General features: G+C 34.9%; 1 protein-coding gene across 4 annotated transcripts in view; it reads right to left on the reverse strand.

Moving 5' to 3' along the window:
• C2CD5 (C2 calcium dependent domain containing 5) overlaps positions 1 to 14599 on the reverse strand; it is a 95770-nt gene that overhangs the window by 31269 nt on the left and 49902 nt on the right. For all 4 annotated transcript variants that reach the window (XM_023209076.2, XM_023209074.2, XM_023209073.2 and 1 more), the window contains exons 11-14: positions 12072 to 12186; positions 9013 to 9108; positions 4898 to 5089; positions 2737 to 2923 (exon numbers count right to left, since the gene is read on the reverse strand). In XM_023209076.2, the coding sequence (XP_023064844.1) occupies positions 2737 to 2923; positions 4898 to 5089; positions 9013 to 9108; positions 12072 to 12186 (590 nt within the window). The remainder of the gene's footprint in view (positions 1 to 2736; positions 2924 to 4897; positions 5090 to 9012; positions 9109 to 12071; positions 12187 to 14599) is intronic.

The following is a 14599-nucleotide window of genomic DNA, read 5'->3' on the forward strand; positions in this document are numbered from 1 at the left end:
AGTACTGGAAAACTATTATGAGAAATACAAAACAAGGTAACATTTATATATATCCTTATGTGCACTTATGTGTAAATATGCTGATACAAGCAAAGCAAAAAAATAGAAGTATAAACATCAAATTGTTAACGTCAACAGGGTGGAATGGTAAAGAGAAAAGACAACTCTTTTAACTCAACACCAATCCTAAAAAGGGATTGATGAAGAAGTCTGCATAGTAGATGAAATTGTTCCTCAAGAGTGCTTACTCCTGGTTTGTTCATTAGTGTCCATCACTGTATACATGACCAAGTCTCTAATACCCAACCAGGGAACGCCCCTTCACCATGCCATATGAAGCCTTAGTCCACCACTTCTAATGCATTTTAGCTCCTCATTAATGCAGCAACAGCCCTGAACGGCTGAGAACACAGACTCTGGCATCAGATAGGCCTGGATTTGAAATCCAGTTCTAATACATGTTACCACATCACTTTATAGTCTCAACCTATTACAGCACACATTTTCTCCTCCTGTAAAGTGAAGATAATATCACATTCCTTCTGGAATAGCACAGTGCCAAACATCTAGTCGGCACTCATCAGAGATCACCCAATAAAGAAGCTACCCTTGAGACCTTACGATTTAAGTGCACAAACTATAACAAAGCACAAAGATGAAATGTCAAACCGTGGTAGTTAATAGCACTAGTGACCAAGAAGGAAAAGATTAGTATGAATCAGAAAAGCAATACTGGAGGCAAGTCTTGAATTACATCAGTGTCATAAACTAGTTTCCTGGGGCTCAATCATCAAAAATGTTTGCTATAGCTAGCAAAATGTTTTTTAAACCCCTCAATTTGAATCCAGCTCTTAACTGACATGCATAGGCACCCACCAATCATTACAGTCTTGCATCAAGCACAAATTATATATTTATGTAATGTCCTCACTAAGCATACACATTTTTAGACCACTGAATTAAAATAACCACTTTTCCCCAAGTTACTCTAAGTATAAAAGAGAAAATTTTTTTTAGACAGGGTCTCGCTCTGTCCCCAGACTGGAGGGCAGTGGCATGATCATGGCTCACTGCAGCCTCAAGCTCCCAGGCTCAGCTGATTCTCCCACCTCAGCCTCCCAAGTTGCTAGAACTATAGGCAGAAGCTGCCACGCCTGGGTAATTTTTGTATTTTTAGTAGAGATGGGGTTTCGCCATGTTGCCCAGGCTGGTCTCAGACTCCTGGGCTTGAGCGATCTACTCACCTCAGCCTCTCAAAGTGCTGGGATTACAGACATGAGTCACCATACCCAGCCTAAATATCAGATATTTTAATATGAACCAAGTTACTTATTACAAATTTCTGTTGTTAGAAAACTGTTAATACCTAATTAGTTTATCATCATCATACAATTATCCTCTACATACAAAAATTTACATATTTGCTCTTAGAGAAAGATGAAACGGAACAAATGTGCATTCGACCTGCAAATGTATAGAGACAAAAAAGTCAAATTCCATAAATTTCTTAAAATTAAATGTCTATGTATTCTCAAAAAGATGGCAAGAGAATTTAAATTTGAAAACTGCCAGTAACACAGACAAAATGCTGGTTAGCAAAGTACCTAGAAAATGAGAGAATTTCCATAAACGTGGTTCATCAGATTCCATATGATCAATACACATTTTGCAGGTACCTGGTTCTCTGAGTCCTACACTACTTATAGAAGCAGCACTGGCTTTCCTCATTATCATCTTTCCAGTCTGAATTTATTTGCTAACAAGCCAAAATGAACCTTAAGCTAAGACACAGCTTTTTCTTCTCTTGTATTTCATCGGCACTTAAGAAACACACCTTTTTGTTTTGTTTTGTTTTGTTTTGTTTTAGGCAGAGTCTTACTCTGTCGCCTCGGTTGGAGCGCAGTGAAATGATCAGGGCTCACTACAGCCTCAACCTCCCAGGACTCAAGTGATCCTCCCACCTGAGCTTCCTGCCAGCACACCTGGTTAATTTTTAGTATTTTTTATAGAGAGAGTAGTCTCACCCAGGCTGGTCTAACTTCTGGGCTCAAGTGATCCTCCCACCACAGCTGCCTAAAGTGTTGGAATTATGGGTGTGAGCCAACACACCTGGCCAGAAACACCTGTATTTTATTACACAGTCTACCACTGGCCACAGGTGCACATTTATGATAAAGCTTAATTGTCTAATAGTGTCTCACATGTTTTGCTTTATCTTCTCCATCAAAACTAAAGATTAATCCACATCCTGGGGTAATTTTGCTCTGCCCACCAAGGGACATTTGGCAATTTCTGAAGACATTCTTGATTGTCACAACTAGGGAGATGCTACTATCTTATAGTGGGGAGTTGCCATGGATGCTGCTAAGCATCCTACAAAGCACAACTCAGTTCCCGGCAACAAAAAGGTATCCTGCCCTGGTACCGAGATGGGGGAACCCTGTTTTAGCAATATGTAAACAATAATAAAGTCCAGAAAAACTGTGGACAACTTATTAAGCAAGTGACAAACGGTAACTTTTAGAAATAGAATTATTAAAGTTATGATCACAGTCCCTTTAAAATACGTGAAAACCTATCACCAGATTTTTCACTTCTTAAAATGTCCTCATCCCATAAAGGTCTTAATGTCAAAGTCTTTAGATAAGTCTTTGAAAAGACTCTTTGAATCACATAAAGTAGAATCCACTATAATTAAGAAAATCATAAAACAAAACCAAAAACATCTAAACTTACCGCTAAGCCCATCAACATATTTTCACCCACTGTGATCTGAATTCTTAGTCCAAACAAAGCATTCATTCCTTTGAGTTTTAGTTTATTCATTAGCTGAGTATGCACTTCATATTCCATAAATGGCAACAGATTACTGATAGCTGTAGCATTTGCTTCTGCCTGTGCTTTCTTTTTTAAGCGACATAACCTGTAAATGAAAATAAGTCAGTGAACAGTATTCCTGGTACCAACTTTAAAAATGTCAATTTTTAAAACTTTCTAAAAGTGTGCTGAATAAAACATTTACTTATTTTTAATGGACTTACTGAGTTATATCAATAAACTTTTCTTTTTTTTGTCATTGTATAAATTTGCACTAAAAATCCTATTTCATAACGGGTACAAAAAAATAGAAAGAATGAATAAGACCTAGTATTTGATAGCACAACAGGGTGTCTACAGTCAATAATAATTTAATTGTACAAGTTAAAATAACTAAGACTATAACAGGATTGTTTCTAACACAAAGGATAAATGCTTGAGGGGATGGATACCCCATTTTACACGATGCGATTATTATGCATTGCATGCCTGTATCAAAGTATCTCATGTATCCCATAAATACATACACCTGTTTACCCACAAAAATTAAATATTTTAAAGAACAACATTTCAGTAAACAAAAATAAAAAATCTCAAAATCTCTAAAAACGAAATAATGGCCAAAATCAGTAGAGAATATCATTTAAAATCTTAGGTTTTATAACTGCATGTGTTCAATATAAATGGAAAGCAGAAGAAAATGTTACTCATTAAAATAATACAACAGTCACTTGAGCATCTACTTCGTGCCACATAGGCTACATTCAAAGGGACAGTAATTAGACTAATAGATTATTTCTCAACAGTAGCAATGAAAGCCAGAAGACAGTGGCGAAAGAGTATCTTCAATGTGCTGTAAAGAAACAACTGCTAGCCCAAAATATTTTTTAAAGATAAAAGTAAAATAATCACATTTTTCAGACAGACCAAAAAAAAAAAATAGTTCACTACCAGCGGATCCATCAAAAGAAATACTAAAGCGTACACTTAAGGCAAAAGGAAAACAATCCCAAATGGAAGGTCTAAGATGCAAGATGGAAAAAAATAAATGGATTAGAAATACATTTTAGAAGAAATATCAATGGGCTTTGTAATAAATTTGATGTGGGGAGGTTGAAAAAGAGGATAGTGTCAAAGAATACCAAATTTGGCATGAAGAACTGGATAAAGGTACCATTTATTAAAACAAAAAAGGCTAATAAGAAAAGTGGAGAAAATCAGCAGTTCAACGTGGAACAAGTATGAGATGCCTATGACTTATCAAAATGGGATAGAAGTAGACAGGTATAAAAGTCTAAAGCTCAAAAGAAAGTTCTGGACTAGAGTTATAAATTTGGCAGTCACAGATACATAGATAGCATATAGATCTATATGAGTTGATGAGTTCAACTAGGGAGAGAGCTTTGAGCAAAAGGTCCAAACCCATGGCTCTCAAAGATCAAGAAATGAGAAGTCAACAAGGAGGCTGAAGATTACCTATAAAGGTAGGAAAACATAGAAGGTGTGGCATCACAAAATCAAAGGAATTTCAAGGCGAAAATAATGGTGTCACTATTGCTGAGATGTCAGAACTAAGATGAGGACAGAAGTACCTGATGAATTTGGTAACCTGGCAGCTGTTGTCATGAGTGTCCCAATTAGGATTTTCTACTCCAGTGCATTTTAAAAGGAACTCTTACCAGCTAATTAAAGCAGTAAAAGAAACACTTCATGGCACTATTCTTTAAAAGAAAAAAAGAGAGTCAATTTCTAAAATGTGTTACACATTGAACGTCATTGAAGCAGTCTATACTTAGTCACATCCCTAGCCTTTGGCAGGTTAATAATTCCCAGAATGATAAATATTTGTACAGAATTTAAAAGTTAAAAACTGCTTTTGTATAAAAACTTAAATTTGAGTTTTACACAGAGCATTTTTTTTTTTTTTTACATGCAATAAAATACAAAGTTCCAATAGAACTGCCCAGTTTGTGCAGGATCAAACGGGTTGGAAACAGTAGAGCTGACACTTGAAAATAGGTTTATGGCTCCATATATCATACTTTTTCAGGGACACCAAATGCTGTTTTCACAAACATACCTTGCTTGAATAAGACAACCTTTTCCAATAACTGTTGCATCTGTTGGGAGGTCTATAGTTGTAAACAGAACATCAGGAACTTTTTGTTTCCTGCAGTTATAGCAATATGTGAGATGAGCTGGAAATGGCATATTCAGTTCATCATATGGTATATGGCAAAACCCACAACGTGTAGACAAATTTTCTTCAAGCCTATATAAATAGATTAAGAAAAAAAAAAGACATTCTTTAAAAACATACAAATTTTTTCAAAAATAATTATGTAAGTGATATTACATACACAGTACTTGTATACGAACTATCCAACTTCTACCACTGTAGGCTACAAGAGTACCACTATGACTGATAAGAACTAAAAACGACCATGAAATCAGAACCATGCATTTTTCCTATGAGAGAAAAGACTTACCAACTGCAAAGTCATTTTGCACCAATTTATTTGTGTGATGACTTATCACCTGACAAACACCACTATCACCTCAAAGTTTTTTCTCTGGGATACAACATCAAAAAAAAAATGGTTAGATGATGATGATGACATTTTCCCACTGGTTGACAAATATAACCACAAAAAAAATTCCCAAACAAAAAAATATTTTGGTTACCAGAGGCTGGGAAGGGTAGTGGCAGGCTGGAGGGAAGGTGGGGATGGCTAATGGGTACAAAAAAAATAGAAAGAATGAATAAGACCTAGCATTTGATAGCACAACAGGGTGACTATAATCAATAATTTAATTGTATATTTTCATGTACCCTATAAATATATACAGCTACTAGGTACCCCCAAAAATTGAAAAACAAAATCCAAGCATAATAGTTTTTAATTTAATGTAAAAAGTATTAAAAAAGAAAAATAGTAAGTCAAAAATAGGCATACTCTAAGATTTCTAATTTCCTGTGATAGTTTTAACTTTTTTGAAAAACCAAAACATCTATTTCATAAATATCATACATAAACCACAAATGAACCATCCACAACCTCCCCACTTATTATAAAATGCTTGTTGTATTATGCTGTTTGTGAGTTCATTCTAAAATGATTAGGCATTTTTGTCGTTCATTAAATTTGAGCATGTCGGCACAATAAGGACGGAAACAGAGAGAAACTCCACAAAAAAAATTCCACGCTTTCACACAAGCAGATCCTCCAGAGCTCTGGTAAGATGTGGGTCTCAATGCTCCCTAACTTAAAGTAACCCATTAGAAGCTGAAACTTGGCAACCAGACAGATTTAAAAAGGAAAGGAAAATTCATATTATATATACCAGGAAACAAGACTTTTGCAGATCTTGTTTTTTTTTTTTTTTTGAGACGGAGTCTCGCTCTGTCGCCCGGGCTGGAGTGCAGTGGCCGGATCTCAGCTCACTGCAAGCTCCGCCTCCTGGGTTTATGACATTCTCCTGCCTCAGCCTCTGGAGTAGCTGGGACTACAGGCGCCCGCCACCTCGCCCGGCTAGTTTTTGTTTTTGTATTTTTAGTAGAGACGGGGTTTCACCGTGTTAGCCAGGATGGTCTCGATCTCCTGACCTCATGATCCGCCCGTCTCGGCCTCCCAAAGTGCTGGGATTACAGGCTTGAGCCACTGTGCCCAGCCGACTTTTGCAGATTTTTTATATATATATATATATATTTTTTTTTGGATACGGGGTGTTGCTGTCACCCAGGCTGCAGTGTGGTGGTGGTACAATCATAGTTCACTGTAGCCTTCAACTCCTGGGCTCAAGTGATCCTCCTACTTTGGCCTCCCAAGTAGCTGGGACTACAGAATTTTTAACTGAATCTTCATAACTCTCCAACTCACATTAAATTACTCCCAGATATTATTCTTTTACTGTGAAGATGCCATTCTGGTATATTACAACTAACAGAGAAGTCAGACATCTGAACCGAACTGTGTGATCCTGAACAAGAAAATTATTTAACCTCTCAGAAACTCCTTTATAAAACTAGAATATGTACCTAGAGAAGTTTGTGGGTTTCTTTGGAGATTAAATAAGAAAACTATAGCTAAACACACCCACCTCCCCAGTATAATGTTCACCATATAGCAGCAAATAGTAGTTCCACTTAGCCTGAAACCAACCTGAGATAACTTGCACTAAGCACTAAGTAGCAGGCCTCATGTTTGAATTTCAGTTTGTTTGAATCCAAAGTCAATGTGTTATAAGGGGGTATAAAAGGATGAAAACTGAAGCAATTTTTAACTAAACGGCTCACACAAATTTCAACATTAGTGGTATATATAAGGCATAAAAATAAAAGTATTAAAATTTACGAAAGCATTCGAAATATGAAATGTACACAGGGATTGTCCCTGAATAGTGAGATCATAAGGAATCTTTTTTTCCTTCTACTCTCCTACATTCTCTAAATTTTTTCTAATAAGCAACAATAATTTCATAGCAGAAAGAAAAGACATTTTCCTTGTTTTTTCTTTATTTTTTTTTTTACAACTAGGGGTGGCACCTATTGTACTGAACTACCATATAAGAGAATGTACTGTATCCATCCAAGCCACAATACAGAAAAAAACCAAGCTACATGAAAAAGGTTATTTGTTAAATTAGGCTTCCTATCAAGAATGAAATCTACAGATGTGTAAGAACTATATCGTACCACTGGTACAACTCACTGACAAAGAGAGTTTTCCCAACACAACATTCTAATTATTTAGTGTGCTTCAAAATGCCCCTCCTTCACTTTCCTATTTACAATGACCTTTAAGGCTCTGGAATTTATAACAGTCAATATTCATTTTAATACTGACCAAAGAAACTGACCAAGTTCCTCTAGTGAATACCAGAACTAGAATATCTTAAATGCTTGCAAGTTTACACTAAATTTGACAAGGTACTTTTTTTTTCTCTTTTTAAGATGGGGTCTCGCTCTGTTGCCCAGGTTAGAGAACAGTGGTGCCATCTTGGCTCACTGCAACCTCCGCCTCCCAGGCTCAAGCAATCGATTCTCCTGCCTCAGCCTCTGGAGTATCTGGGATTACAGGCGCCCGCCATCATGCCAGGCTAATTTTTGTATTTTTAGTGAAGACGGGGGTTTCACCATGTTGGCCAGGCTGGTCTCGAACTCCTGACCTCAAGTGATCCACCTGCCTCAGCCTTCCAAAGTGTTGGGATTACAAGTGTCAGCCACCACACACTTGACCTTTGCTTTCTTAATATATGCTTAATATATTAATACTGGGCAGGGGGGAAGTAAATAGGCACACTGTGGCATAAGGGGTAATTAAAATCTGTATTATCCAGGTAGACTCTGGTAACAAACTAATAGTTTGTGTGTGTGTGTGTGTGTGTGTGTGTATGTATATATATTTAAATATACAGTCACCCTTCCATATCCATGGGTTTGGCATGTACAGATTCAACCAACCACAGGTTGAAATATTCAGGAAAAAAATAAAAAATCCCACAAAATTCCAAAAAGCAAAAAATGAATTTACCACGTGCTGAGCATTACACTGAATCCATGAAAATGAAATGATGAACAGGTATTGTATCAGGTATTACAAATAATCTAGAGAGTATTTAAAGTATAGGGGAGAATGTGCATAGGTTACATGCAAGTACTATACCATTTCATATAAGGGATTTGAGCATCTGCAGGTTTTGATATCTGCAAGGGGTCCTGGAACCAATTCCCTATGGACAGGGAAGGACCATATATATTATATCTATAGATAATCTTGATAAAATACAGTACTTTTATTATTTTGTAAATTAAGAATTGTTTTTATAAAAATTGTTTCATAACCTCTGTTTTTGGAGGTGAGACACAGGGAAATGAAAGGAAGACAAAAATCAAAAGATTAGTTCTATATCATGATGAAGCAAAAAAAAATGTACACTTGAAATTCTTCAACTGGCAATCATATATGTCACTTATCAAGATACTAGAAACAATAATGTTTGCCATGTAGTACAGAATCCAATATTCCTCTGTTACTATGGGTTAGTTAAAAATTAGTGAAGTGCTTGGTCCTGATTTCTACACTGTATCACTGTAAGCCACCCTACGGAGAAGAATTATCCCAACTCTGAGAAAAAAAGTCAACCTCTCCCTTCTCTGCCCTTATGGAAAATAAGCCAGGCTGCCATGACAACCTCTGTTCCAAACAGCCTTCCACGGTGCCATCCTGCAGAAATCTAGGATTCAGTACAGCCGCTGTACCAGATGCAGATAAAATGCAGACCTCTTCACTATAAAGGAAAAAACACAAATAAGTTAACATTTTTCAGACAGTATAACTTTGGAAAATGCTAAATATCAAAATAATTATAACAGTGACAATTTAAGTTCAAGTTAGACTCTACTAAATATTAATTAATATTTATGAGGTTTAACTCCTAAACCTAGCCTAGAAAACAGAGGTAACTTTATTTGAATGGAGGACAAGAATTCTTCATAAATTAAAAATTGAAATAAAGTATTAATATTAAAGACAATAACTTCATTTAAAATATGGCAAAGCTGAAAGAATGAAATGTTTCAAAATATATAAGCAGTAATAAATTAATTGCTGAATCTAGCATGAATCAAATTATATTAAAATATTCTTTAAATGTATATGAAGTTTTACTAAAATTATTCTAAAAGCACAACTATTTAAATATCTCTATATAGGTGATGTATATAGCTTAATCTAAATTTAAATCATTATAAGGGTTTCTGAAATACATAAAATATACTAAATGAAGCTTAAACTATATCATCATATAACAGAAAACTGATATTCAAAATAATTTTTAAATTCTTTATATGTCACCCAATTTGAAAGCTAAAAAATTAAACAATCAACATAATTATTGAATGAGATAACCTAAACAAATGAGAAAAGTAGCAACCTAGGGATGAACTGCTGAAAACCAGGTATAAATAAAACAGAAGCCTAAGAGAACAGGGAAGGAATAGTCACTTGAACTGTAAATAAACAAAGGGAGACCAGGCTTAAAGCAAGGTAGGAATTAAGGATGTCAGAAGGAATAACATGAAACCACTGATGCCTTCGAATCAAGAAGTTATAAGAGCAGAAGTGCATTTCAGAGAGTTTAATCCAGTAACAGAAAGTAGCATGGGCTGGAACAGAAAAGATTAGTAAAAATTTAAATACATAGATGTTTTTGAGGTCTAGAAAGGAAAAAAAGCTTCTGTCAGATGTACTCAAACTTCTAAGTAAATTAACTGAACTAATTTGCAGACTCCTCCAACTGTGACCTATCTTCAGCCATCCTGAGTCTACATTCTGTGGCCTTCTTTTTTTGCTACTCTTTTAAGCGTCGAATGCATCTTGTAAGCTTTGAAACCTCTCCCTATGCCTTTTCTTTTTATTTATATAATTCATATTCATCCCCCAAAATCCAACTCAAGCATCAGTTACTTCATTGACACTTTCTTCCAATTCTACTTTGAGCTTTCAGCCCTCTAGGATCCCAAAGCATCTGTATCTCAATTTTAAAATTTATTTTACATCATAATTATCCAGTAGAATGTAAATCTGATACCAAGAACTATGTCTTCTTTATAAAACCATATCTTTGGTTGGGTATGGTGGCTTATGCCTGTAATCCCAGCACTGTGGGAGGCTGCAGCGGGCAGATCATGAGGTCAGGAGTTTGAGACCAGCCTGGCCAACACGGCGCAACCCCATCTGTATAAAAAATACAAAAATTAGCCAGACATGGTGGCAGGTAGCTGTAATCCCAGCTACTAAGGAGGCTGAGGTGGGAGAATCACTTGAGCCCGGGAGGCGGAGGTTGCAGTGAGCCGAAATCACACCATTGCACTCCAGCCTGAGTGAAAGAGTGAAACTCTGTCTCAAAAACAAACAAACAAAAAAGCCATTTATCTGAGGCTTGAAAGTTTATGACATTAAATCCATCAGTGCGGCAAGACAACCAGGGAGTAAGGCAAGATAAGCATGACAAAGTTAGTAGTTAACAAGAGTAGAACAGCTACTATGGGAATAAACGGTCCAGGAGTATAACACATGATCTGCAAAGGAAAAGAAAAGCCCACAGAAGATTAAATAATATGGCTCTGTAATGCCCACATTTACTACAGTTTAATCCTTTTTTCCCTAACAATAAGGATCACCACAAGAGCAGAGGATCTGACAGTAAGAATTATCTAAGAATAGATGGTAGAAAAATAAGATAGCAGAAGGTTAAACAGTTTCTAGATGATATCAATTGTAAACTTTCGAGGGGGCTGAAAGTAGGGTTCAAGGATGGCAAAAGAACAAGAAAAGCCAGAACCTAAGTAAGGGGCTGAGAAAACAATTGGTTAAGGTAAGGTTCAAAACAAACTAGATATAAAAGAACAAATGATATTGGTAGAAAAACGTTAAGTTGTGATCTGAGAGTAAAATTTTATAGTTTCAAAATTTTAAGGAGGAACAGTATCAAGTGATACTGAGGTCCAAAATATGGTTGAAAGTTAAGTGGGGTCAGAGGACTTGAGAATAAGAAACTATAATGCCAGCTGCTAGAATGAACGTAATCACGTGTAACTGGAGGAGAGAACAGAGAAGTAACTAAGAAAGGCAAAAGAATGCTTTGGAAGTAGATAATGGAACAGTAGAGTGGCAGGTACTTTAAAGGAGGAGATTGTTCAAATGAAGGGAAGGAGAAAAAGGAATTGAGAACCAAGAGTATGAAAGCCCCTCCCTAATTTGTCAGTATTAGGAAGAATGATTTGTTAGCAGGAGAAAGTTACATTACAGTAGGTAAAAGAAGGCAGAATGAGTTTGTGGACAAACTTTAAAGGCACATGGCAATTCATTTACAGTAGATTAAGGGTTCCAAAGGTTCCAGTGAAAGAAGTTAATACAGTTACACAGCAGAATAAAGGAAGCCTAGAGTTAATATTTGCTATGTGCCAGTATTATATTCCCATTTAATATTGATTTAAACAATTAATTGATCTGTGGTATTATCTCCATTTTAATGTACAAACTGAGGCTCAGAAGAGTTAAATAACTTTCTCAAAATTACACAGTCATTAACTGGCAAAGATGGCATACGAACCTTAATCTAATGTACTCCAAGGCCCATGCTCCTGACCACTTCGCTATTCTCTTTTCTTTTATTTGCATAAAGCTTTTCCCCTTTCAGATGGCAGTCTAAATTAGTGTCTAGAAAATCAAGTTGTTATTATCATTTACCAGATGCTAGTTGATTCACTGTAGCCCACTACAGCATGACAGCCTAATGCTTTAGCATGTGATTTTATTTCTTGTCTGATTTCTGCCCACCATGCATCTCGAGTTTCTGGTTCATCTGAAAAATAAATTTTAAATCAGTTTATTACTCAACAGCACATTATCTATATGAACATGAAATGTTTAAAATAAACATACTATGGGAAGTAAAGAAGTATTATTCTATAATGGATTTTTAAACTTCCCATCTTTAAAATGTTACTTCTCAAAAGGTGTAAGATTTAACATTTTAAACTCGATTGCTGGAAAACAAACCACCTATCTGCATTTGCTTTATTACTTTAAGAGATAACTAAAGGAATATATGATTAGATATAATTTTAAATGTAGACCCAGAGTTTCCAAATTCTTATCTTAGCTATGATTAGAATTTTAGAATTAGACTAATAGGATATTCTACATCTCACCTCACTGAGTGAACACCTTATGTGTTATATCCATAAATTTAACTTAAATTCTGATTTCATTTCTTGGTACCTATTTTTTTATAACTCACTATATTGTGGATTCTTTCCAAGGCAAAGATTTGTCAATGTTAAAAGAGAGAAAGCCATCTGTAAGCCATCCTTCTACAGAGATGTGGGTCTTCAGCCAAAATACAAGAAATTAGAGACTAATTAAAAAAAAAAAAAAGAAAGCAAACACACTTAAAAAATTAACTCCAATACTTTGGTAATGTATATAAGGAAAAATTTCAGATATAACACTCCATGTATTGGTCTGTAATTTTTAAAAATGATTTAGAATCACAGAATTGTATTTTATTACCAAAGAGAAGTCCAATATTGCTTGTAATGGAGCACTGTAAGTGGAGCATCTGTCATACATATTTCCTAATCACTTGCATTTAGCTGCAAACTACTGGTGACAGCAGCTGCAAATTATAGTAGCTTTTCATGTACGTGTTAAAAACAGAAAGTCTATAATTAGCATATCATAATTTATTTCTTTTTGTGGCCAATTCTCATTTGGGAACAACTTGATATAGAAAAAAAAAATCAACTCTAAATAGAATGCTAAGCTCTCATCGTAAATTTTCCATATAAAAGACACTAATAAATCTAAAAGCCAAAAAATCCAAAGTTTCTATTTTTGAATTGCAGTATATATCTGATTTTCAAAATATGTTTTTCAAAATTAGTAGAATAAGTAGAATTATACTCACTAGTAAAATAGTGAAGACAGCAAAGTAAAGAAAGGTTAAGAGGCGTGTTATAGCTCACATTCCTATGATGAAATTTTTGTTTCCTCCACAGGGAGGAGGATCAGCAAAGGGGAGAATTAAGGAGATAAAAGCCAGAACTACAAATGATGCCAGCCAGTTCTTGAATTAAAGTTTTGGTTCCAAGACAAAGCTACCTTAAAACTTTCTTTCAGAAGAAAGAAATGCAGAATTCAGGAAACTGAGAAAAACATCAAAGTACAAGATCAAATAAGGACGAGAAATAGAAAAGACTACAATATGGTATTAGCAATCAATGTTATAAATTAAGAAATGTGTGAACAATTAAGTGAACCTATTTTACACAAATACTACTTGTGTTAAAGAATTTCTTCATATTCCCAAATGAAATATATATATTAACAGCAAAAATACACTTCCAAATCCATACTCTCTTTTTCTTCTAAGACATACACACTTACGGACCAATCTGAACATCCATTTAACATCATCCTTTCCTAAAAGAGAATTTTTGTATCATAAGATGAACTATTATTCAGGTGGTTGCTCTAATCTATTAAATTACCTACGATTCTGAGAAAATACTTATCACAAATAACTATAGAAATGTATCCCAGTTTAGAAAATACCTATTTTCCCAAAAAATTGCATGAAATAAAAAGTCTTAACTTTTCATAAGCTCACTAATAAAACCTACTTACTTTTTAAACCATTCTAGAAGTTTACAATATTATTTTCTAAAGCAAATAATTATGTACTATGTTTTTATAAGAATAGATTTTTCTCACATTAGGCTTGCCTACATCTGTACCACAAGTAATACATGGTAGCTTTATTGTTTTAAAAATGACCTTTACAGAAAGTAATCCATAAACAGTGCTTTAAAAATTAATAAAAAATGGAGGAAGCTACTTAAGTTCTACATATATTTATTTTTAAAAGGCCAGCATATCTAAGTGGGAAAGTATATTATAACAATTCCTATGAGATATCACATAGAATACAAAGTTCATTTACATTAAACTTACCTTAGTATAACACATAAAATAATCAAATAATTAAACCAAACACTATGAAAGAATAAATGGCTGATTCAAAAAACAAACAAACAAAAAAAAAAAGCTGAATGCAGCACAAGTGGAGCATTCATATTCTTCTGACAAATTCACAAGCAGCCTTTATTTTAACACATGAGCCACACAATTGCACATGGGGATGCCATTATTGTATTTAATAAAGTATTTACAAGTTTAATACAAAGCTAAAGAGTTACATAACATGGGAGCTA

Source organism: Piliocolobus tephrosceles, chromosome 10 (genome assembly GCF_002776525.5).
Source record: "Piliocolobus tephrosceles isolate RC106 chromosome 10, ASM277652v3, whole genome shotgun sequence".
In the NCBI taxonomy this organism is placed as follows: Eukaryota; Metazoa; Chordata; class Mammalia; order Primates; family Cercopithecidae; genus Piliocolobus; species Piliocolobus tephrosceles.